The following is a 26,759-nucleotide window of genomic DNA, read 5'->3' as shown; positions in this document are numbered from 1 at the left end:
AATTCCTAAGAAAATTAAGTTCTCAGTGTCAATTTACTTTCCACAACAATTTTATCTTTTATTTTACTACAGTTTAACTGATGGAGCTACTCTTCCTCTCTTCATCTATTTCCTGTCCTTGACCCCCCAAATTCCTGTGAGGTTGAATCATGTGAAGTACTGGGAGGAGAAAAGACATTGCATTTTATTTCCTTGAATGCCACCTCTTACACTTTTGGCTGCTCTTTTGATTTTCATTCCTCTAGAATTTAATCCTGAGAAACAGCCATTAAACACTGAAAATGAAGAAGTGTCTTTAGGAATGGTAGTGACAAACTCTGAGGGTTAATTTTTTTTCTTGTATAGATAAATTACTTCTTTGAAGTAAAGTAACTCTTTTCTGGCAGTTGCTTTGTGTTTAAAAGCCTCTAACTTTCTTCTAAAAATATTTTTAGAAAGTCATCTTAGGGAAATTATTAAGGTTGATTTTGCACTATGCCCTCAAAAGATATACCAGTTTTATCCAACAGAAATATAGTGCAAGTCGCAAATGTAAGTCACATATGTAAGTTTAAATTTTCTAGCAGTCACAGTAAAACAGTAGAAAGAAGCAGGTAAAATTAATTTAAATAATATATTTTATTTAACTCAAATATCTAAAATATTTAAACATAATCAATATGAAAACTTATTAATGAGATATTTTACATTCTTTGTTTCCACACTAAACCTTTGAAATCTGGTGTGTATATTACACGTTAAAAAAATTCTCAATTTGGACTAACCACATTCTAAGCCCTCAGTTGCTCCATGTGGCTACTTGGCTGCTGGATTGAACAGCACAAATCTCTGCCATTTATTAATCCAATAGCATAGTCTCACATTTAAACTAATTGTGGGAAGAGCAGTCTAAATTCATAGTGATTTACAGTATTATTGCTCTCAGTTGCAAATAGTATCTCCAATTTTATCAGCAAAGTATTAGGAAAAGAAAAGATCCTAAAAAAGTAGCCTCAAGAACTAAATAGGAGGACTGCTAATTAGCACATCACAGAGAACACGCTAAAACTATTCAGAATCAATCTGCAGCACTCTCCCCAGCGCTGTTTACAGTATAGCAAAGAGAATCTTAGACAACTGTCACACCAACTGTTTCCTTCTTAGTTATTATGAATTCTGGATTCCAGTAAAGTGAGTGAACGAAGTTACGCTGAGTGTGCCTGGGCCCTTTTCTGGATACCCCCTCCCCAAAGCCAGTTTAAATTTTGGTCTGTGGGTTGCATTTGGTAACTTCTCAGCCACACTGCGTTAGATCTCTCCCCAACACCCTGCCCCACTTTTAGTTTCCACAACAAATATATTTTTAAAGAAACTAGTCTTAAAGTGTTGTATTTCTTTTTCTCTAGCCTTCATCTCGAAATTCTGCCTCAGCAACAACCCCTCTAAGTGGAAACTCGTCCAGAAGAGGAAGCGGGGACACCAGCAGCTTAATAGATCCAGACACCTCATTAAGTGAATTGCGGGTAAACCGCAACTTTTGGTCTGCTTTCTAGAAACAGTTTTTTGGCTTCAGTGTAGTGTGGTGGTATACTGGAACTATTCAACGTTTAATGTGGCTTAGTAGGAAGAAAAGAAGTATGAGTTCTTTACAAAGATTGTTCGTACAGTTCAGGAGTGTGACTCAGGTCTGAGAGGAAGGAGATTAGTTAATTCTTTTTCTGTTCTCTTTCCTGAACATTTGATGATACTGGAATGAGTTCTGCTAATTTACAAATGCCAAAAAACTTTAATATAGGTAAAAGTAATTCTCTTAAATAATTGGCCATATTTTAAATGGAAAATATGTGGTTGTACATGGAACCAGACTCTGGGAATTGTTAGTTTTCTGGGCCATCATGGTATTATGTGGCTACTTGAATCCGTTTATCTCTGTTTTTCATGATAGGACACGTATAATAATATTTAGGATAACAGAAATACGTCAGTAATGGAAGCTCATTTAACCCATTAGTTGAGTCTCCATCCTTATTAATGACGCTTTCAAAATGTATTTGAATGTCTATTTGCTGAAAATGCTTCCTGTGAGGAAAGGGAAAAGGGTAGTAATACAAATTGCATTTACTCATTTATTAAACATTTATTGAGCACCTGGCCGTACAGATTTAGGCAGTACACACACTTCGGACTTAAGGAATTCACTGTTTCACAGGGAAGACAAACGGATATAAAGCAGTAAAAAACAAGGTGGTGTGGTACTACAGTAGTAGCAAGAAGGGAATTCAGAGAAGCATCATGTAAAATAGACTAGAAGGAGGTAACAAAAAGCTTTCAGAGGAGACAAACTCTGAGCTAAGGGGTAAAGGAAGGATAAGAATTAACCGGGCAATAAAGTTGAAGGAGAAGGCTTTCTCAGAGTGTTAACTTCAGAAAACCAGAAGGGTGTATGTAGAGCGAAGTTGCCAGAGAGCAGGAAGAGAAGTGAGGACAGGTAGTGGGTGAGAGAGAAGGGTGGAGAAGTGGTGATGGACCAAGTCACAAAGCACCGTGTATGGCTGCTGAAAGGAGCTCAGGTTTACCCTGACAGCTATGAGACATCAAATAGGGGGGTGGTGCTGTCTGAGCTGCATGCCTAAAGACTGACTGCAGAATGGAAGAAGCATTGGAGGCAAGAACAGTTACCCGGTGGTTGAACAAGAGGATGAGATGAGTGAGTCAAAACTCTGAAGGGAGAAAATATGCTCCGAAGAGAATATTGGAGGTTGGGAGTTGGTTGGTGGATAGAGATAGAAAGTTAAGGGAAGGTTCTTGTTTTCTTTTAAAGGTGGCGTTAATTATTGTTTTCATTGGCTGGATTGAGCCAGTAGAGAGAGAATTTGAAGCTTGAGGGAGGAGGCGGGGTAACTTGACAGAGCAAACTGCCTGTGGGTGAGAGGAATGTCCAGGGATCAGATAGGTGAGGGGTGGCCATTGCTTCCCACGACACAGAAGAGGAGGAGGTAGGGACAGGTAGTGACAGTAAGACTGTTGGCAGCGTAGGAGGAGTAGTCTGTCTTGTGACTTGGGCATTTTATAAAAGTGGACACAGGGTTAGAAGAGGGTGGAAGGGTTGAAACAGTGGCAGTGGCACTGCAGAAGGAGACCCAGCTCAGCCTGGCTATGACTTTGAAGGGCCAGTACTTATCGAGCTCTTGCTAAGTACCAGGCGTAAGTGCTGAGGGTGTGAAGTTGAGTAAACTAACTCTTGCCTTTAGGTGCCATTTGCTAGAGGGACAAAAGAGAGGATGAGGCCTTCCAGCCTCAGACTTAGCTCGTGCTTGCTGTTTACTTGTATTTCTTCTTTGAGAGAATGACCTCCTTGAAGGAAATGAGATTTTGTGTCCTAGCATTTGGCTCCTAATAGACACTCAATAAATGTCTGTTTAATGACTCAGTGAGTAAAAGATAAGCCTACCAAGGAGGGTATGAAGAGGGCAGGGGAGATATAATACAGAATAAACTGTGTATAATAGGCCTTTGATAATTGATCCTACCTGTAATTGCAGAATTATATTTAGGGCCTGAAACAGTTATTTTCCACCTTAATCAACCATCCAGAATAGACCTAAAGTAGCAAGGTCGGGTACAGGGAAACAATATTTTCCATTTAAAATGTGACCTGCTTCTTGACTTTTCTTATAAGGACTATGGTAACATTTGGAGCAAAGGCTTTTGTCATCATTTAAATGGTGTCCTCAGGATAGACTCTCTCATTTGACACTGTGCTTAAAATGTTTGTGTTTAACTTCCCTCCCTTTATTTATCTTTCTCCCAAATTAATTGTGATCAGTAACCAAGTCATCGAGAGGCAGCCTTCTATTACATCTAGGTTTACATTTAAAAAAACTTCTCTATGAGTCAGCAAAATTTGCTGCTTATAATTAATTTGCTGCATATTTTACTAGTTCTAGGTGAAGCATTATGCTAAAAATTATTTAAATGATTTATACAATTTTTTAAATTGTGTTAAAATTATAACATACAGCTTTTTTCCATATGCAGCCCCACCCTCATTTGTAACTATTGTTTCAGCAAAATGAATGCCAAGAAAATGTTTAACATGTTAGACTGATTACTCCAGACCTTCCCCAGCCCCACCATCACCTGGCCTTTTCCCATTTTAGTGGTTTGGACTGGCAGTTACCTTTGTGTACTTTGATTTCTCTGCTTTTGGTCTGGAATATACGAAAGTAATTCACATTTTCATCTGAATCCTTTGAGACTGAAGATATGTCTGTGTGTGGTTTTATGCAATGGTTCATTCCTATGTCCTGCAGGATATCTATGACCTTAAGGACCAGATACAGGATGTAGAAGGGAGATACATGCAGGGGCTTAAAGAACTAAAGGTATCAGGGCCCGCTCTGCAGCCCACGCATGCTCTCTGTACGCAGAAGCGTTGGCAACGGTGGTCTCACAAGCTCCGTTAACCCCACTGCACATAGCTTTACTAACAGTGTTTGTCCTTCAAGCATGTGCTTAACCTGCAATGCATAGGAAAGGTGAACTTCCAGTCTCTGCTGATGTTTAAATGTGTGGTACAGTTTTTGGAATATTCAGCAAAGATATTATACCTTATAGTTTTAAAACCTATTTATAAAAGACTTACATGTCCCTTGCATCTTAGCCTTACAAAATTGAATTGGGCAAAAACCTAACAAGTGTTCTAAGGATATTTTTAAATTGAGAATTAGACCTTAAAATTCTTCCAAGCTTTTAGCTTGAAAGAGCACTGCCTATTTGTGTCACCAAATTCAGTCAATATTAAGAACAGGAGGAACAGGCATCTAAGAGGGAGAGCATCATTGTAAATATTCCCTCTAGAGGAAGGACCTTGCAGCATGAGGACTGCATTTTCTTTTTGTTTTGATTTTTTAACGTATAAGTCAAAAAGAGTTACACAGATTCAGTGCCTTAAAGAAGGCACTGGAGGTAAATTTAAATGGGCCTTATTTTCCCTGATCAAGGATGGCTACATTTTCAATGTAAATGTGTGACGCAGACATTTTAGTTGTAAATGGTACTTGATTATCATGCTCTTCCCTGTGTTTTCTTACAAAGTTCAAACCTAACATTATGAATTACTGGAAGTTTCTCTGAACACATGTAGGTCCCTATTTGAAATAGAAGTACACAGCAAGTCTCTAAAAATGCTTAACGAAGGCATTTGGAAAGGTGACTTGGGATATGCTCAAACGACAAAGCTGCCCTGACGTGATTGGATTTAGCCCGGCTCCCAGCCAAACCCTTCATGCAGGCGATTGTGGTCCATAAGGAATATGGTTAAAACTCGGGACCAGAGTCCTACAGAGAGTGCCCCTGAGGGGAGCCGGGAGGCTGCTTGCAGCCGTGTGTGTTCGCCAGGAGGCATCAGAATTCCAGAGTTGGTGTGCTGATGGGCTCCTCTAGTCTTCTTGCTCTAATTGTCAGGATTTAATCCCCTTTTCAGGTTTTAGAGATAGGACTTTTGGAGATATCTTGGATCAAGGGAACAAATCCAGTACGTTAAATAAATGCATTGATTTTAAAGTCTTGTACATTACATAATGTATCAGGGAAGCAAGCAATTCAGAGGCATTCTTACCTGTTTTTGATTTTAAACATTTTCCTCTTACCTTTTAGGCCTACCATTTATTGCATTCTTTGTAGTATACAAAAAAACAAATTAAAGTTATTTGAGACTTTGTACAGATAAGATCCCTTATCTTGATTCACAGTTATAATTGAACTTGACTTCAGATTATGCTTATCCTTGAAATGACTTTTAAATGGAAGGAAAATCATTTAAAAAATTATCTGGTTGGTGGTTGAAGCACAGTGGTGTGATGTATCCATATCCTATTAAAAAAGGATGCTGGGTCAGTGCTTAGGGCATTATTCTTAAGCATGTCTGCCTTTGAAGTGCTTTTCCCACACTCTGTTCTCTATCCAGAGTCACGAAGTTCTCGTTAAAACACAGACTGCTGGACCCTACTCCCAGATTTTCTCATTCAGTAGGTCTAGGATGGGGTTGTTAAAAAATTTGCGTTCTTACCTAGGTCCCAGATAATGCTGTTACTGCTAGTCCAGAACTTACACTAAAAATCACTGCCTCAGACGTATTTAAATGTAACTAATTCCTTATGAGTATCATCATGTGAGTTAGACTAAAATCACTAAAACTACCTTGACACTTAAATTTAAAATAGTCTTCTGTGGTCTATTGTTTAAAGGAAGAATACATTCCATACATTTTATGTCAGTTTTATTATGTTATATATTGTGTTCTTGCAGCTACTACTTGAACTGGCTTAGCTTCATGCAATTATGTCCTGTGTTATATGGGACTGAATTGTGAGGAGGACCTTTTTTTTTTTTTCCTATTAGCTTCTAAGATGGATCAGAATCATTCTAAATTCTGCATTATATTAAGATCCTACTATATGTAAGCCATTAATACAATTAACTTTGCTTATATTCCTTATTCTGGTTATATTTGTTCTCAATCTTAGTATAAATGTTACCTGTTAATACATTCCTGGTTTGTGAAGAATTAATAAGTGTATGTATAATGTGCCGTTATTGAGATATAATTCAGATACCATAAAATTTACCCATTTAAAGGGTACAATTCAGTGGTTTTGTGCATAGTCACAGAATTGTGCAACCATCACCAATTTTACAACATTTTCATTACCTCAAAAGAAACCCCATACCAATCAGCAGTCATTCCCTACTCCTCCACTCCCACACCTAAACCCTGGCTAGTCTATGTTCTCTTTTGTAATTGACTTTTTATTTAACATAATGTTTTCAAGATTTATCCCGTGTTGTAACATACATCCCTGTATATGTGTGTGTGTGGGGTGTGTGTGTGTGTATAATGGCTGGGTAATATTACACCGTGTGGATTTTATCCATTTGTCAGTCGATAGGCATTTGGACTTTTTCGACTTTTGCGCCATTATGAATAATGCGGCTGTGGACATTTGTATACAGCTTTTTGTATAGATATATCTTTTCATTTCCCTTGGGTAGATTACCTAGGAATAGAACTGCTGGGTCATGTGGTAACTCTGTTTAATATTTTGAGGAGCTGCCAAACTTTCCCAAAGCAGCTGCACTGTTCTACATTCTCACCAGCAATGCATGAGGATTCTAGTTTTTCCATATCCTCACCAACACTTATTATCTTGTTTCTGGTTTTTTAGTTATAGATCGTAGCCATCCCAGTAGGTCTGAAGTAGTATCTCATTATGGTTTTGATGTATGTTTCCCGCTATTACTGATGATATTGAGCATGTTTTTATATGCTTATTGACCACTTGTGTACCTACTTTGGAGGAGTATCTTTTCAATCCTTGCCCTTTTAAAAATTGAATTATGTGTCTTTTTATTATTGAATTATGTTATTTATATATTCTGGATACAAGTTCCTTATCAGATATAAGATTTACAAATATTTTCTCCTGTTCTGTGGGTTGTCTTTTTACTTTCTTAATGTATTATTTGTAGCATAAAAGTTTTTAATTTTGATGAAGTGTGTTTTTTCTTTCATTGATAGTTTGGTATTGTGCCTGAGAAACCACTGCCTACTCCAAAGTCATGATGATTTACTCCTTTGTTTTTTGGGAAGAGTTTTATAGTTTTAGCTTTTAATTTAGGTCTCTGATCCATTCGGAGTTAATTTTTGTGTATGGTGTGATATACCATTCCGACTTTCATTTGCATGTGGATCTCAGTTGTCCCAATACCACTTACTGAAAAAACTATTCTTTTCCCACTGAGTTGTCTGGGAACCCTTGTCAAAAACAGTGGGTCATGTAAGGATTCTGGACTCTCAGTTCTATATCACTGATCTTGATTTGTTAAACATTTCCATTAATATTTTTTGAATTTATTTCCAGAAGCAATGACTTTTTCTATGTGAAGTGTTTTTCTTTTTAGTTTAAAAATGTTACTAGGAGGTAGTAATCTACCAGAATAAATATATTAATTAAAAAACAGACTGTAAGCTATTTTAGGTGGGTAACTTTGAAATATATACAATTTTAGGCATTTAATGGTAGCTCTTTTTTAAAAATAATCATTTTTGTACTGCTTGCTTTAAAATGACTAATATTTGAATAATTGCTAGAAAAAGTGTGTATATATTTACATCAACATTGTAGTGCAGAACAGAAAAGTACTGAAAACACACATCCAGGAAGTGGTGATATTCAAATGAGTATGCAATTTTCTTGTGTAAAGAAAGGCTGTATTCTGTTATATCATTGCATTCAGAATAACAAATAGCTTGTTGTTCAAAACCACAAGAGTGACATTTCTGGAAACATTGATGTTTCTTCATTTTATGATTTTTATACTATAACTCTTATATGTTGTCTGCACACCTTTTCATTTTTCAGAGGCTACATTGCTGCTTGATTTTATTTTTGTGGATAGCAGAGAGCCCATAAAGGTCTTGCAATGTCACTGTCGGCTTATTGTCATCCTCCTGTTATGTGCATGTTACTAAACAAGGAGTTCCCCAAACTGCTTGTATTTTGCAAAAATGCATCTTCATGTGTGTGTGCTGGTGCTGTAGTCTCCTGCTATGTTCATAGCATACAGACAATGAACATGTTTTAGATAGTAGGCTGATGACTTTCATTTCCATTTAGGAGTCTTTATCTGAAGTGGAAGAAAAATACAAGAAAGCCATGGTTTCCAATGCACAGTTAGACAATGAGAAGAACAATTTGATATACCAAGTAGATACCCTCAAGGACGTCATTGAAGAGCAGGAGGAACAGATGGCCGAATTTTATAGAGAAAATGCAGAAAAATCAAAGGTAATTGCCCATATCATACCTTTCTCTTAGGTCATAAAATAAAATCTGCCATTTAAAAAGCTGGGGTTGATGGAAGAGTGTAGCAGTATCATTTGATGGAATGATATTTCCATCAAAACTGGTGCAAGGATGTTGACAGAACATAAGATGTCAAGTCTTGAAATATTTTCCTTTTTTAATTTTTATAAGATTTAATTTATTTTCTTAACGAGAAGCTTACAACCTCCTTTAGTTTCTGAAAATAGAATACAGCTCAAATTTTATCTTTATTTTCTATCTCTTAATTGGGACAATTACAGTGAATCACTTCTTCCTGTTATAACTGGCTGGAACTCCACAAAGCTCCAAATGCTTTCAGTGAAATGGTTCATTTTTTTCTTTTCTTTTTCCCCCTATTTTTCAAGAGAACTCATTTTCTAAGTGGTTGGAGAGAAGTCTTTAGCCAGTTTTTAAAAAAACAAGCAGCGTGGAGACGTGGTTCAGAAATCGACTGTTTTTTTTTTTTTTAGAGGTTTGTAAGCTGTATTGTTAAAATGTGCAGATGGAAAATAAAAGCCACTGCCGAAAGTCCAGATTTGCCTTTTGATAACTGCGGAAAACAAGTTGGTTCTCTTAAAAGCTTATTGGATTTTTTTAAAAGTATTGAAATCAGTCCAAGCAGAGGACAAATGGATGTGACTGTCAGAAAATGAGTTGCTACTACACTGCAAAAATAAAAACCCCAGAAAATAACTTAGGAAATGTGCCTTGTTAGAAACAACAACAATCTGAATTTGTACGTAGCAAAGGGAGAAAAGCTGTTAATATAACATCTAAAAGACCAGCATTATTATTGTAGACTCTGCAGGGATTTCTTTCCTTGAGGTCTGAAAATGCTCATTCCAGTCTGTTTGGTCACCTTTAAGAATTGTTAGGTAGTATTTGCAGAGGGTTTGGGGGAAGGAGGGATGAAGAGGCAGAGTGCAGGGGATTTTTAGGGCAGCAATACTATCCTGTACCATAGTATATTGGTAGATCCATTGTACATTTATCAGCACCCATAGGATGTGCAGTGCTGAGAGTGAGCCCTAATATAAATGATGCACTTTGGGTGATAAAGTCACTGTAGGTTCATTGGCTCTAACAAACCTACCACTGCTGTGCAGGATGTGGACAGTGGAGAAGGCTGTTTGCGGTGGGGGGCAGGGGTATATGGGAACTCTGTACTTTCTGCTCAGTTTTGCTGTAAACTTAAAACTGCTCCAAAATAAAGTCTATCAATAATAATTTTTAAAAAAGGATAAGAAGAGTTTAGATAGGTGACAAAAGAGGCTTCTGTTGCATTTTCATATTGATGACAGTGGCTCATTGAAGATTTGGTGACAATAAGTGGTTTCCTCTGTATCTCATAGGCCAGCTTTGGATATTCTGAGCCATCATACTTTTCCTAGACTCCTTGGCCTCCTTTTTTGCCTTCCCACACATTTTTCATATTTATTTCTGGCTCTTTACTTCTAACAGATTAGAAGAAAATCTCATGCTAAGTATTTAACGGTCAGTACTAAAACGAGTTCTTACCTTTCCATCTTCTCAAATGTCCTTGAACATTTTTAAAATAAAAATAATCCCTGTAAGTTATTTTAACCAACTTTGTTTCTCCCTCCTGTCATTTTCTAAGATATAGAGATGTCTTAGTATACATAGAGTTGTGACTTTTCAGTTTGCTTCTGTTTTTAAATCTTGTGCTTTCTGAATTGGGAAAGTGTGTATCTGAAAAGAATTTACCCTAGAAATCTGCTTCTGGTATGAGATGCAGAAGACTTTGTGATGGTGTCTCTCTCTGATATGCCTTCACCCTGAGCTCTCTTCTTCTAAGCACATATTGCCTCATGCAAGTGGAATGTTCATGTTCAGAGACATACAAAGAGGTCAGGTACTCTGGCATGTTTCATTACTATAATACAGATAATACAGATGGTGAGGATGGAGAAGGACCATTCAGTTACACAGTGACTTATTTTTTAACACTTCTATTGTGGCATAATTCCTGCACAGTAAACCACACATATTTCAGGTGTACAATTTGATGAATTTTGATAGATGTATACACCTGTGAAACCACCACCACAATCAAGACAGCTAGCATTTCCATCACTCCCCAAGATGTGCAAATTTCAAACTCCTGATTTATCCCTTCCTGCCCTCTTTACCTGCTGGTAACCGTAAGTTTGTTTTCTATGTCTGCGAGTCAGTTTCTCTTTTGTAGATAAGTTCATTTGTGTCCTTTTTTAAGATTCCACATATAAGTGATATCATATAGTATTTTTCTTTTTCTTTCTGGGTTACTTCACTTAGAAAGACAATCTCCAGGTCCATCCATGTTGCTGCAAATGGCATGATTTCATTCTTTTTATGGCTGAGTAGTATTCCACTGTATATATATACCACATTTTCTTTATCCAGTCATCTGCTGATGGACATTTAAGTTGTTTCCATGTCTGGGCTATTGTAAATAGTGCTACTGTAAACATTGGGGTGCACGTGCCTTTTTGAATTATATTTTTCTCAGGACATATGCCCAGGAGTGGGATTGCTGGATCATATGGTAAGTTTATTTTTAGTTTTTTGAGGAATCTCCATACTGTCTTCCATAGTGGCTGCACCGATCTACATTCCCACCAGTAGTGTAGGAGGGTTCCCTTTTCTCCACACCCTCTTCAGTATTTATTGTTTGTGGACTTAAAAATGATGGCCATTCTGACTGATATGAGGTGATACCTCATTGTAGTTTTGATATACATTTCTCTGATAATTAGTGATATTGAGCATATTTTCATGTGCTTCCCCCACTCACATTATTTGAAACAAGTCCTAAATATCCCATATTTTAATATGAATTTAGGTATGGCTCTCTAAATGGTATGAACTTTCTCTTTTTAAAAATACAACACAAGACTATTTCACATCTGAAAAATTAAGAATAACTTCTTCTTACTACATAACCTGTCATTGTTAAAATTTCATTTGTCTCAAATGTTGTAAATGACTTCTTTTTTGCAGTTAAAAAGAAAAAACAGTCAGGATCTATTTAAGTTCCATACATTGGAATTAGTTGTCATGTCTTATTAATCTCTTTTTATTTTAATTTCCTTTCATCTCTTTTTCTCCCTTGCAATTTATGTGTTGAAGAAACTGGATTGCTTGTCTTAATGGTTTCTGATAGTCTTAGGGATTTTGCTATTTCATCACCATGGTGTCTTTAAGATATTCCCTTTTTCTCTGTATTTCCTATAAATAGTTAGGTTTAGAGGATTTATGAAATATGGTTTTAGTCCACTTCATAGGTTCTTTTCCTTCTGAAGCCCAGGTGTATGGCATCTCTCTTTGTAGCTGGAGGCTTAAATGCGTTAGTTGATTAAGGATTACAAAATGATATATTCTAATTTTATCATTATTGCTTTCTTTTATTGTTTTAAAACAGCACTATTGAGATATAATTCACATACCATATAATTCTTCCCTTTTAAGTGTACAGTTCAGTAGGGTTTTTGTATGCTCATAGACATGTGCAACTGTCACCACAGTCAGTTTTGGAGTATTTATTTCATCACATCAGCAAGAAACCCCGTGCCCTTTAGCTATCATCTCCCTACGTCTTGCTCCCCTCAGCCATAAATAACCACTAATCTACTTTCTGTCTGTGTAGATTTCCCTTTTCTAGACTTTCACGTCAGTGGAATTGTATAATACGTAGTCTTTGAAGGTTGACTTCTTTCACTTCAGTTAACAGTTTCAGGGTTCCTCTGTGTTGCAGCATGTATCAGTACTTCACTCCTATTTATGGGCTAATGATACTCCATTGTATAGGTATGCCACATTTTTTTTTTATCCATTTGTATACTGATGGACATTTGATGTTTTTCCACTTTTTATCTGTGTGAATAATGCTGCTGTAAACATTTGTGTGTAAGTTTTTGTGTGAACATAAGTTTTTCTTTCTCTTAAATATACACCTAGGAGTGGAATTGCTGGGTCATACGGCAACTCTGTGTTTAACCATTTGAGGAGTAACCAGACCCTTTTCCAAAGTGGCTGCACCATTTTACATTCCCTTTAGCGGTGTATGCAAGTTCTGATTTCTCCACATCTTCACCAATACTTGTTATTATCTGAGTGTTTTCCCTAGTCATCCTAGCAGGTATGCTTTTGATTAGCATTTCCCTGATGACTAATGATTCCAAGTATATTGTGATATGCCTTCTGACTATTTATCCATCTTCCTCGGAGAAATGTCTGTTCAGATACTTTGCCCATTTTTAAATTGGATTGTCCTTTTTGTTATTGCATTGCTAGAGTTTGTATATTCTAGATACAAGTTCCTTATTGGATACATGGTTGGCAAAAATTTTCTCCCATTGCATGAGTTGTCTTTTCACTTTCCTGTGCTTTATTTATTAGTGTAAATCCTCATTTAAAGAGGAACTTCCCCTTGTCTCTTATTACTCAGATGAGACAGTCTATATAGGAAAGGCACAATAAAAGCTTGATTCTTTTCCTTTGTTTTACAGATTTTCAGAATAAGAAAGTGACTGTTTAGCATCCTCTCAGTGACCGATTATTATTATGTATTTTTTATTATTTAAAAAAATGGGGGGGTTAAGTTTAGTTGTTTATTTATAGAGGCAGTACTGGGGACTGAATCCTGAACCCTGTGCATGCTAAGCTTGCACTCTGCCACTTGAGCTATACCCTCCCCCTATTATCATTACTTTTAAATAATGCAAGAATTCAAGCATTTGATCATTTCAATCTATTGTAGCTTTTATTCATATTGATTTTCAAGTCATCTCACCTTCAATGTGAACTACTTCAGGTTGATTCCCAAGTAATTTTGACATGAGTCTCTTGGGTTGTGATAGCTTCTTTGCTCTCTAGCATAAGAAAGTGTTGCCAGCTCATCCAGTACATTTCCTGCTCTGGACTTGGAATCAGCTGTTTGTCCAGGGAGCCCTGGTTCTCTTTTAGTGGAGCAGTGTGTGTGCTAAGGGTGCACTTGCCCCCAAGGTGGTAACTGTTCATAGGCCTTTTTAGTGAATATATCAGGGAAATATGTATATGGGGTATTTTTTTGTTTTTAAAGTCAAAATACGTTTTGAGTTTATGCTTATAGTTGTAGGTCGTATTCAGGATGTAGGGTTTTTACTTAAGCTCTTCTGTCTTATATATGTGTATCTCCTTTTTCCCACACCGCCATTCCCAGTTCATAAAGTCGCTAGGGATGGTAGTAATTATGTTACATTCTATTTTCATTGCTTTATCCCACAATACCCGGAATAGCAATGCCAACATTACCACGAATGGTATAATTACTGAAAATAGTTAAAAGTTTTTTTTTTTTTTTCTGTTTGGTTGTTATTTTGCCACTAGGCTATGTATAGTCCAACCATTGTTTTTAAAGTTACTTGAAATAGTTTCTCTGTGCTTATGCTACTAACTGGATATATATATATATATATATAGAGAGAGAGAGAGAGAGAGAGAGAGAGAGTTAGATTCATTACATTTTATTTTCAATATTTAGTAGTTGCTTTTAAGATTTTTATAAAATTATTTTTATAAACACATCTCCAGAACTTTTTCATCTTGCAAAGCTGAAACTTTGTACCCATTAAACAACTCCCCTTTTCCTCCTCCTCCCGTCTCCTGGCAACCAACATTCTGCTCTGTGAGTTTGACCATTCTAGCCTCAGTTAAGTAAAATCATATAATATTGGTCTTTTTGTGACTGGCTTATTTCCCTTAGCATAATGTCCTCAAGGTTCATCTATGTTGTAGCCTGTGACAAGAATTCCTTCCTAAATAACATTCCACTGTATTTATGTACCACATTTTGTTTGTCCTTTCACCTGTCGATGGACACTTGGGTTGCTTCCACAGTGAGTTGCTCTTAAATTTACTTTTGTTTTACAATTATGTGAATTATTTACACTGACCTGAAGTCAAATCAATAAGGAAAATATATTTAAAGGAGTAAATCTTTTGTCTCTTTCTCTTCACCCGTTTCCTCCTTCCTTAAGGAATTTTTTTTAACTAAATGGTTTATCCTTCTATTTTTTTAATCTTAAAACGTTTTTTTGCCTGTCAAAAATGTATACAAATATATGTATTTATTTTCCTCCTTTCTTAGAAAATGGTAACATATGATAAATACTGTTCTGCATCTTGATTTTATCACCTTATGATTGTAGTGTAGCAAGCTCTTCCTCATTCTTTTTTATCACTGTATAGTTATTCCACTGTGTGGATGTACTGCAGTTTATCCCACCGGTTCCCTATTAATGGACACTGGAGTTGTTTACATTCTTTTGCTGTTAAAAATAGCCCTACAAAAACAGTGTACTGTGTAGGTCTTTTTTTAATTTTGCTGATATCTGTGGAGGTCATAAAAGTGGGTTTGCTAGATATAATGAATTCTCCTTTGTAGGAGTTAAACAATTTTGCGTTCCCACTAAATTGTATGAGAAGGCCCGTTTCCTTCTCCATACTACTGTCCCTTGAATATGTTGTCAAGTTTTTGGCCTTTACTAGTGTTTTAGTGAGAAATATAGTTTTCATTTACATTTCTCTTGGTCTGGGTATCTTTTCATATTCAGAGCAATTTGTTTCTTTCCATGTCTGTAGCCTATTTTTCTATACAATTGTGGGTTCTTTTTTTTTTTCTTTATTTCTAATTTTAGAGGCTCTCTCTATGGAAAGATGGTAACTTTTTTGTCTCTGATATAAATTTAAAAACATTTTTTGTAATCATTTTTTTTTACTTTGCTTACAGTGTTTTTTACCATTCAAAAGTTTTAAATTTTGTGTAGTCTAATTTGTTATGCATTCCCCTTCTGTTGGTAGATTTTTGAGTCATTTTTTAGTAATGGTTTTCCCACTTGTTGGTTACAGCAGCTCACTCATCTTTTCTCTGGTAACTGTTTTCTTCCTTCTCTGTCTCTCTCTCCTTTCTGTGTACTTGTCCTGGTGTGTGATATGAAGTGTGCATCCAGTTTGCTTCTTCCATGTGGATATCCAGTTATGCCAGCATCACTAATTTAAAAGTCTATCTTTTCTCATTGATTTGAGGAGCTTTTTTTGTTTTGTTGTTGTTTAATATATTTGTGTATGTAGTTGGGTCTATTTATGGATTTTCTAATTGACTCCATTGGTCTGTATTCATGAGCCATTACAACACTTAATTATATAGGCTTTATAATATGTTTCAATACCTAGTAAGGTTAATTTTCTTCTTTTTCATCGTGTTTTTTCCTAGCTATTTTTTCTTATGTTTTTCTTCCAAATAAACTTTATAATCAGCTTGTCTTGCTCCGATAAGAAAAAAGCCTGATGGTATTTTTATTTGGACTGCATTAGATGTGTAGATTAATATAGGGGAGAACTGACATTTTTAGGATGTTAAGTCTTTTTATCCAAGAAGATGATAGGCCTTTCCATTTGTTCAGTCCTACTTCTCTGTGTTCCAAGAATATTTTATATCATTTTTCTCATATAGATTTTGAGTCTATCTTATAAGTTTACATGTATGTATTTATTTTATTTTTGATATTGTTTATTATATCTTCTCTCAAGATTCTGTTTTGATCTGTGAAGATGATTGAATTTTGTATGTTAATTTTATAACCTGTTACTTTACTAAGTCATTTCTTCATTCATGGTGACTATGCTATTGAATAGTTTGGGTTTTCTAAATATATAATCCTATGAGATGAAAACTGAGGAGTTTCTGGACCTTTTGTAGAATGCAGAATTAGCTAAGTTCCAGTGCACTGGCAGTGCAGGTATGATTCTGGAGTCCATGCTTAGCTTCTCTGTTGTTGTATCATAGATGTTCCAGGCTATTGTGTGCCGCCATCTGAGTTAACTGTATTATTTGTTTAATAACAGGAGTTAGAAAGGCAGAAACATATGTGTAGCGTGCTACAACATAAGATGGATGAACTTAAAGAAGGCCTCCGACAAAGAGATGAGCTCATTGAGGTAGGTACACGAAATGTGGGAGTACTTAATTTTGAAAAAAATACATTGAATAGGATGAAGGCGTGTGTGTTGGGAAGGAAGGGAGTTAAATTGCCATGAACAGCTTGCTTGTCTCCTCACATTTGACTGGATCCTAAAGTGTGCAGACATGCAACATGAAGGCAGGCTTAAAAAATTACTACTGTGACCCTTGTAACATTCCCTCTCTTAATAGCAGAAGGTTTTGTAGTTGTCTTTCATTCCTAAGCACATTCTCTCCTAAAGATATCTTATGAAATGGGTGAAAAGAAAAATTACAGAGTACCATTATTCTTTGGAATGTAGTGAATGCTATACTTTGGGACTTGATTCTTAGGGAATAAGAAGTTGGGTCTTCACTCAGGTGGGTACGTTTCTGAGATGGCTAAATGAAAAGAAGACATTGTCCAGATGCCGGTAGTGGTCAGCAGGTGACGGCTGGTCAGCGCTGAGGCTCTACTGGTGGAGAAGCGCTGAGTGCCATGGGAAGCAGTGTTGGTCTACCGAGAAATCTTTGCAAGGATTTATCCTTTTGTGCCTACTACCTTGCTTGCATCTCTGCTTTTCTTTAGATGTGGTTTTCGTCTTGAGGTTGTTGTTTTTTTATAAGTATGGGGTTAAGTTGTTGGGAAGGGAGCCCGCTGTCTTGGTGTGGTTATCAGGCAGGTCTGTTGTTAACCTGTGCTGATGACCTGTGGTGAGATCAGGAAGGTTAAGGACCCCGAGAAACGCCTCATTTGCCACGCTCACCTCTTCCACATCCCTGGTCCTTCAGAACCCCCACCCCCACCCCTTTTCCCTCCCTCTTTTTCTGCTTCCCCCATGAACCTGCCTCACTTACTCTCTCCTCCTGTAAGTGACTTTAAAAATCATTTAATAGAGGAACAGAAATGATGATTTTTTAATTTGTAGATTTCTGTTACTTTTCGTCATTCTTGAGAATAATTGAATTGAACATAGTCTGCTGAAAGCAGGTAGAATTTGTGAATTCTAAATGCAAACATAGATAATTTCTTGCAAATATCATATTACATGTGAAGTTAGTTCTTAGTTTTTCCATATATGGCAAGAAGCAGATTATCCAGACTCTGTATCCTGCTGGTATTTAATAATAATGTGAACCCTTCTCTCGTTTTGTCCTCTTGTATTTCCGTGTGTCACTATGCCAGCCACTTGTTACTTCTTTTTCTGATTAAGATACATACTTTTCCCCTTTATGATTTCAAAAGAATAATAAAACTGCTTTGGGAGCTGTTTCTCAAATTCAGTAGTTTACATTAGAATTGTTTAAATGTTCTAGTCTTCAATGATTGCATTTAAGAGGAATTTTAGTGCTTAATTTTTTCAATTTGTCAGTATGGTTTCTAATTTAAAAGCCCAGGGTACTGGGTATACAAACTTTAAAAACCTTAATTTTAGGTGTTTTTTACTTTTAGAATTAACATCTTTTAGATGTTAATATGCACATTTATTTATAAGTGAAAAATCTTGTATATGACAAAATAATGCTTTTTGGCCTTTAGAACTGAAACCCGCAGGGTAAAGTAGATGAGGAGTGTGTCACAGGGAAAGAAGAGATGATAATTTACCAATAATGCAAAAAAGAAAACGTACTAAATGTAAGAGGATATAAATTGAGCATCACTGCCTAGTCAGAGGAGCTGTGTAAGAACTGTTAAATGCTAAAAGTCTAGTTTTTCTAAAAACTAACGTGACCGTTCATTTGTGATTTATGATGTTCTGCTGTCGTAGATTGTGCTAACAGAAATTCAAAGTGATTAAGCTGAGACACATCTCTCTTGTATTATTTTAGTTCCACTTAAAAAAATAGAGTTCAAAACTACTGCTTGTTTTCTGTGATAAGGATCATTTGGTCAGAAGCAAGTCTGAGTTTCCCTCCTAGAAATGTAGGTTGTTCCATGTTTGGGGAAGAGGCACTCTATCTAGGAGGAGTGCACTTACGGAGCTGGATGTACACAGGAGCCCTCGCTGGCTTGCTGCCACATAGCTGTGGCGGGAACAGTTTTTCCTCGCGCCCCCAACTCACTTCCATCGCAGCAAGCCAGTGAGAGAGCCATGCCGCCAAGACCCTGGGCGTCAGCTTTCCTTTTAACAAGCAACTCTTGCTTTTGCTGTTCATCAGACTTTCTCCTTTTAAGTTTCTTTATAAGCTTTATTTTTGTTCTGTTTTCCTCCCGCTAATGCCATCCTCTTTTTCTTTCTTTCTGCTCTTTTATTACTTCTCTTCCCCTCTTCCTCTGCAGGAGAATCAGCGTATGCAGCAGAAAATAGACACCGTGACAAAAGAGGTGTTTGACCTCCAGGAGACACTGCTTTGGAAAGATAAAAACATTAGGGTATGAGATGAAATTGGGCTTTGTCCTAAAGTTCACTGATGAGGAATAGACCAATATAAGTTAACTTAGAGATTCCTAAAAACCTGTCCTCATGATTATTTTTGAGCATTTACATGGAGTGAAATATGAATAAGCAGAAGATAGAAAGAAACTTCCATGGGAAAACCTGATCCTATGTTGCTAAGAACTCTTCTCTCCATCTGACTCTGGGCTTGTGAAACCCATGGTTAGGAACTTTCTAAGGAAGTTGTTCTTTCTTTCCCTAGGATTTTTATACAGAAACAGCCACAGGCATTTAATTCAAACTCTGTGGGTAATTTGATATCCTTACATTGCAAGAATTTGGATAAGAGGCAAGAGGATAGGGAGTGGCAGTGGAGGACAAGTTACTAGCATCCCATAAATCTTTGGTGAATAAACTAAGAAGAGATTAAAATCATTTTAATTACGAAAGTGGATAGGAATGTAAGATTTGCCGCAGCAGCCAAACTGTGACGTCATCTCTAATTATATCCTCATAACTCCCCAAAGCAGGGGCCTAGATAAGGAAACAGCCTTCAGTGCCTTTCTGCTCAGCCCTTCAGGAAGATCCCAAGTCCACTAGAGGCTGAAAAACTTCCCGCCGGTTCATCCCATGAGGCCTTTTGACTGGCAGCTACCTCTACCTCATGGCACGTGAGCTCTCTTCTGCAGAAGCTCACCTTGTCAGGGGGGCTATGGAAATCCTTGGCCTAAGGCACAGTGAGGAAGTCTTGTTGTGCTTGAGGTTAGGTGGGGTACGAAAAGCTGGCCCAAGGCCCTGAGAGCACCTGTGACAGACATGCCTGGATGTGAAGCCCTGACACCCTCCTCGGGTAGGGCATCCTGGTATCTAGGTCTTTTCACACCTCCAGGACCCCATCCTCTCAGTAAACACTTGGGAAACAAAATTACTTGGTTAAGAGTGTGGTAGACAGAAAGTTAAAAAAACAAAACAAAAACACTACCTTTTAGAATTTCTGATACTAAAATACCTATTTTCTAAAATTCCATCTAAAACTAGAGAAGCCTTCTGAGGTATAAATTACAGCTTTGTTAAGAGTTTTGAATTGTGACTGTGAATGACTGATTTCATTTATATTTTTACTTGGGGAATTTAAAATGAGATGTGCAAAAACGTACAGCACAAAGTAGGTAATTTGTAAGGTTAGGCTGAAATCTGGTGTGGAACGAGCTTCTTTTAGAACTTTACATAATTTTCTTTACTACGGATCTGCAGGTCCTTGATTTCTGTTTTGTATAATTGTCTTAGTATATTAAACTAATTATTTTGGGCCAGTCATAGAAAACCCCTAAATCTCTCAGTCCAATAAAATAGCTATTCAAAATAAAACAAAAAATTTTTCCTACCAAAAAGGTGAGCTGATAGTTACAATATGAATTACTTGACTTTTAAATTTTCTTGGCATTATTAAATGAAGAATTTTTTTTTATGTAGCAAATAATAATGTATTTCTTTGGCTTTTCTTTTAATTGAACTGTTAAAAAATGTTTCAGATCATTATAGATTCATGTGCAATTGTAAGAAATAATACCAAGAGATCTTGTGTGCCCTTTATCCAGTTTTTCCAAAATGTAACATCTTGTAAAATAGGATATTGACCTTGACATAGTCAGGCTACAGAACATTGTCATCACCGTTAGGGGTCTCTCCTATTCCCTTCTGTAGCCGTATCTACTCCCTCCTCTTCCCTGTCCCAAGCGCTGGCAACCACTAAGCTGTTCTGTTTCTGTAATTTTGTCATCTTAAGAATGTGATTAACTTTTTTTAAAAAACAAGAATGTTGTATAAATGAGATCGTATAGTATACAACACCTTGAAGTTATATCCAAGTTGTTTCATGCATCAATAGAGTGTTCTTCCTTCAACTTAAAAAAATCTTTTTTTAAAAAATTGTGGTAAAGTTCTAAAGAACACAAACTGACCATTTCAATCATTTTTAAGTGTAGAGTTCGGTGGTATTAAGTCCATTCACATTGCTATGCTACCGTCACCACCATCATCCACAGAACTCTTCATCTTGCAGAGCTGAAACTGCACCCATTAAACAACATCTCCCCAATTCCTTCTCGCACAGCCCCTGGCAACCACCATCCCACTCTCTGTTTCTATGAATTTGACTGCCCTGGGTACGTCATTAAGTGGAATCGTACAGTATTTGTCTTTTTCTAACTGGCTTATTTCACTTAGCATTTATTCTCAGGATTCAGACATGTAGTGCACATCAGAAAGTTCTTCTCTTTTGAGACTGACTGATGTTCCAGTGTCTGTATGTACCACATTTGTTTATCCATTCATCTCTTGATGGACACTTGGGTTGCTTCTACCTTTTTGCTATTATGAGTAATGCTGCTGTCAGTATAGGTTTGCAAATCTCTTGGTGACCCTGTGTTCATTTCTTTTGATATAAAACCAGCAGTGGAGTTGCTCCATTGTATGGTAATTCTGTGTTTAATAGAGGAACAGTCATACTGTGTTCCGTAGCAGCTGCACCATTTTACGTTTCCACCAGCACAGTGGAACAAGAGTTCCAGTTTCTCTACATCCTTACCAACACTTGTTTTCTGGGTTTTTCTATTTTTGGTTTTGTTTGTTTATTTTGTTTTTTGATAGTAGACATCCTACTGTGTGTGAGGTGGTCCTCCCTTGACTTTTAAAAGACAAAATTTTTTTCAACATTACTTTTTTAAAAAATTGAAATATAGTTGATTTACAATGTTGTGTTAGTTTCAGGTGTACAGCAAAGTGATTCAGTTTATATATATTAATATTATATATATTAATTTACAATTATATATGTATATAATCTTTTTCAGATTCTTTTCCGTTATAGGTTATTACAAGATACTGAGTGTAGTTGCCTGTGCTTTACAGTGGTCCTTGTTGGTAGGCCCTTGTCTATTTTATATGTAGGAGTGAAAAGACACACTTTAAATATGATCTGTGACTACCTAATCCATCACTTATCTCTAGCTTCATTATCAAGATTTAAATTTTGTAACTCCATGAAGGGACATGGCCATTATTCTCATATTAAAGTTCAGTTTTCTTTGGTTCTTCTTTCATTGATCCCAGCGGTCACGCCTCCAGCACCAGTGTAGCTGCAGGCACCCGGTCACCCTGTGTAGAACCAGTATGTGTGAAGGACTTGTATATCCCTATAGCCTCGCACAAGACTCACTCCCATTCTAACTAAAGATATTTGTGCCTGTGTGTAATTATACATACAGTTAACCTGTTGCCCAAAAGTTCAGCCTTTCACGCTTCTTGACACTAGAATTTGAGGTTAGGGCAGGGGTAAAGAATTATTTAGGTCTTCACAAGCATGTACTTTTTACCCTAAAAAAAAAATCTTCCGTAGGAGCAATTATTGAATACAAACACAAAGGTAGTGATTGTATGGTTAGGTAATACAGAGGATTTCAGATCCAGTGTGAATACATTTGGTCCAATTATAAGGTATTTCAGTAGCCTTCAAATTTTGTGGTGAAATGGGAGAACTTGCAGGATGTATTTTATTTTCCCATCCATAATTATGGTAAGGTGAAATTAAAAAGTCTTAAAGTAAAGAGAAAATCTGCCGTAAGATGGGGATGAGGAGCAAATGGCACATACTAGCATTTGCTAGAATTCCTAGTTTCACATTGGTCTGTTCCTAAGGGATCTTTTATCTCCAGTGGTGGTGTTTCTGTAGAGCATATTGTGACGTGACAGCGGTCACTGACCCAGTTACGCGTGGTGATGCACGGCCTGACTATGCACGCAGATACCAGTAACCAGAATAGCCAGAGATTAAAGGGGCTGTCAACAGATGGGAGAGTACTGCTTGGGCTTTGCTGTCCTAAGGTTACATTTGTTATTAATGCAATGGAGTGTTAATATTAGCTCGAAGTGCTTGAGTAAATGCCTTATGGTGCTGGAAACTCAAATTATTAATTTACAGTTAGACTCTCGACACACAGGATGAATGTGAGTTGTTGAAAGGAAGTTAGATATTCACAGTGCAGTTTGGATAAGTAAGGAGTAGGCCTTGCCCCGTGAACTCCTTTTCCAAAAGTGGAATGACAAGAAGGGAACACAGTTGTGGCCTTCCTGGGATGACAGGAAGGGAACATAGTTGTGGCCTTCCTGGGATGACAATATAGAAAGTATGCAAGGCCTCTGGAACCAAAAAGAACTGGATTCATTTTCTGGTTTTGCCACTTATTGTGGCTTTGGGTAAAAAACAGTCTTTCTGAGCCTCAGTTTTCAAATCTGTGAAATGGACTAAGACAAGTACAGGGTATGTAAAGGAGAAATTATATATAAAAATATACTGTATAAGAGAGAGAGTATATATCTACAACAGCTGCAGCTATCCAGATGGTAGTTGTTATCATCCCTTTTTTACTTATGCCCTATTTGGTTGCAAAATAGGATTATAATGATTTAAAAAAAATGTCCAGCTATTCAGCAATCAGTAACTAAGTAGTTAGCCCCCTTCTAAACTCTATAAACCAAGAGGAAAGTTACCTGTTGTAGTTTAACTTCTTGGATTACTGGGAATGCTGGGAGGAAACCTTAAATATATGAGCAAATATGCAGAGAAAAGATTTTTCAAATAGCCCAGCTGTCAGATACCTGCAGAGACTGCTTAACTTGGGTGGATTTTGAAGTCTGAGGTGTTTTATTACATAGAGTAACAATTTGTCAGCTTTGACCAGACGTGTCTTCCTGCCTCTGCACCGCTGTCCTGAGCTCTGACGGTCGTGGGATGTAGGCAGTGGTGGGGAAAATAAAAAGGGAAGCCAGGCTGGCTTTCCCCGAGCCTTCACTGCCGTCTTACACTGAGTCCTCCTTTACGCCTGTCCCCCTGGGATGGGTGCTGTCATACCCCTCTGTTTCTCAGTGAGGAGACTGAGACATAGATGAGTTCATAGGTGCCAGGACTCCAAAGCCTGCCTCCAAAAGCCATAGTCGGCTTCCTTCCCATAAATGGGCTGTATTTGTCAGTGTTTTGTTTTTCACATTTCGAAGATATATCAGAAAACTAAATGACCCGTAGTTGCATTTAATTAAATTAACAAAAACAGATCCTTGAGAATTTTGGAGGGAGATCAGCTATTTTTTAATTAAGCAGTATTTGAGGAATATTTTACCATACTACTTGGAGAACAATTACTGTGGCCAATATTTACTTAAAACATCTTATATATGTAATAATTGTTTTCTTCCAGGACCAATTTTTATTTTTTAACAAATCAAGTATATTCTTGAATAAACTAGTTTAGTTTAACATGAAATGTGGGGTTTTGGGGTCTACCAAATAAAAACATACTTAGGAGGTTAGTAAGGAAACTTTTAATATCACTCCTGTCTTCATCTTCCTTTTCTTGCTTTTTTCATTGACTGGAAAAGAAAGATTTGTTTTCTTGCCTGATGTGATAAGCATGCTTTGCCAAATTTATGCACAATTAACCAGTTTCTATTAAACCTCCCGTCTGGAGATGTATATCCGTGTAACTTTGTATTTCCTCCCATATCTAACTGCTTGTTCCTAAGCTTTTAATGCTAACACTTCCCTGTCCTTTATGCCTGTCTTTTTTAAAAATTTGAATTTGGTACTTCTCTGCTCCCTTTCACTTGCTCTTTTTCTGTGCTATTCTTTCTCTTGCTACCCTGTCTAAACCAGGCCCTAGAGAAACAGAAAGAATACATTGCCTGCCTTAGGAATGAGCGCGATACGCTCAGAGAGGAGCTGGCTGACCTGAAGGAGGCGATGAAGACGGGAGAGGTATGTTGGCATCAGCTCGGAGCGCCAGCCCCTCACTGCTTTGTTCTTCCCTCCTTCCGTCCTGTCATCTTTCCTAGCTTGAATACAAGCCACAGTGTTCATTCTCCGGTCGAGATTTGGTAGGTGTAAGTCCTTTCTCTGCAGAACTATATTGCTAACTAGTTCTGACCAGGTTTTACCTGGGGCAAGCGTATGTTGTCACAGGGTCACCTCACAGAGCATGCTGCTTCCGTGTGGGCCATGTTTTGTGATGGTGGGTTTTTTCCTTCCTCCCAGAAACATGGCTTAGTCATCATCCCCGACGGCACTCCCAACGGCGATGTCCACCATGAACCAGTGGTCGGAGCCATCACTGTTGTGTCTCAGGAAGCCGCTCAGGTCTTGGAGTCAGCAGGAGAGGGGCCCCTAGGTAAGACACCGGCTGCCTGCGTGCTGACTTCAATTAGCGCTGGGCTTGTCCTCTTGGGCTTCCAGCTTGCTCACATCCTGACTTGGAAAACAAAGACAATGCAGGGCTGTCTGAGCCTTTCTCGATCCCTAATGGGAAGAAGTCTGGTGAGCTGTCTTCAGGCCCTGGGAAACCATTGTCTGGATCACTGTCAGGCAGTACGTGTAACCGTAAGGCCCCAGTTGGAAGCACTGTGTGTGTATATGTGTTGCTTTTTCACTTAAATATAACCTTCTGCAAAGAGATAATCCAGCACATCCGTCCCGGGAAACCCGTCCCAAGTACATGTTAAGTCTCTTCTTCCGGGAGCATCTGGTTTTATGTTCTGCTGCTTATCCCGGGATTCTGTAGCTTTTTGCCACTGCATTTGTTAAGGCAAGAAACAGACGACCGAGAAGAGATCAGAGGAGTATTATTCCAGAGCAGGGTTTCTGAGCTTCTTAAGGTCTGAGCCTCTTACATTTAACCCTTTGAGAAATCACACAGCTGCCCATCTGTTGCCTCCACTGAGAGTCCTGTTCTAGAGAAGAATGGCCCAAGTAGATATTGTGTCATCAGTGGACTTTTATATTTTCAAATATGTGTAGATTTCCTAGCATGGGCTGTACTGTAAGGGAGGGGGAACCAAAAAACTCTTTAAAAGCACATTCTCTGAAGTACAGAGTTCCAGAAACATACTTGTAGCGCCTTTGACAAAGCAGAGGGTGCTCATTGCTTCCCCCGCCCGATACAGAGGTGCTGACACATTTGGCTGTGGCCTTGGTTGGTTGAGGGGAGCACTGGCCAAGTGTCAGCTGCTTTTTAAAAAACTCACCTGTGGGTATCCCCTCTGCCCAAGGGGTCTGTTTTAATGCATGTTGGGAAGAAGCAGCTCTCGCTCCCCACAGGCCAGGAGCCAGCCCTAGTGATCCTGCTACCAAGCCTCAAATGAGCTCCAGGCAGCCCACATCTTAGAGGTGGTCCCCTTCCCCGCCCCGCTGGCTTTCGTGGGCCTTGGCTTCTTCCATCATTGTGCTGTTTTCTTGGCCCCAGCATCCCCTCTCAGTCCAGTTCTTAGCTCCCTATCTTCTCTTCCATATTGTTTTTTCTCCTGCTAAGGGCTTAAGCCTATGGGAGTACCCTTTGCATTTGAGTTGTCTACTGGTAAAACTTGCTAATTTGTGAGACAAGGAGATGATCTTTGTACTTTAGTTTGTCTTTGAATGGAAAATCACTGCTCTTGGGAGCCAATGTTATGTTTAGTGCCCTGATAAATATCAGTTATGTGGAAATGTGTGTT

At 37.7% G+C, this 26,759-nt stretch overlaps 1 protein-coding gene across 7 annotated transcripts in view; it reads left to right on the top strand.

Annotated features, from left to right (window-relative positions):
- Window positions 1–26,759, top strand: part of LRRFIP2 (LRR binding FLII interacting protein 2) — a 99,500-nt gene that overhangs the window by 63,997 nt on the left and 8,744 nt on the right. For 2 of the 7 annotated variants that reach the window (XM_072940985.1, XM_072940979.1), the window contains 7 exons: window positions 1,386–1,502; window positions 4,293–4,364; window positions 8,658–8,828; window positions 16,752–16,844; window positions 19,127–19,219; window positions 24,931–25,032; window positions 25,309–25,441. In XM_072940985.1, the coding sequence (XP_072797086.1) occupies window positions 1,386–1,502; window positions 4,293–4,364; window positions 8,658–8,828; window positions 16,752–16,844; window positions 19,127–19,219; window positions 24,931–25,032; window positions 25,309–25,441 (781 nt within the window). The remainder of the gene's footprint in view (window positions 1–1,385; window positions 1,503–4,292; window positions 4,365–8,657; window positions 8,829–16,751; window positions 16,845–19,126; window positions 19,220–24,930; window positions 25,033–25,308; window positions 25,442–26,759) is intronic. The other 5 variants (XM_072940981.1, XM_072940980.1, XM_072940982.1 and 2 more) reach the window with 5 other exon arrangements.

The sequence above is a fragment of the Vicugna pacos genome, chromosome 17 (assembly GCF_048564905.1).
Source record: "Vicugna pacos chromosome 17, VicPac4, whole genome shotgun sequence".
Classification (NCBI taxonomy): Eukaryota; Metazoa; Chordata; class Mammalia; order Artiodactyla; family Camelidae; genus Vicugna; species Vicugna pacos.
The sequence above is the reverse complement of the archived record's forward strand: the minus strand, read 5'-3'. Positions and strand labels throughout refer to the sequence as shown.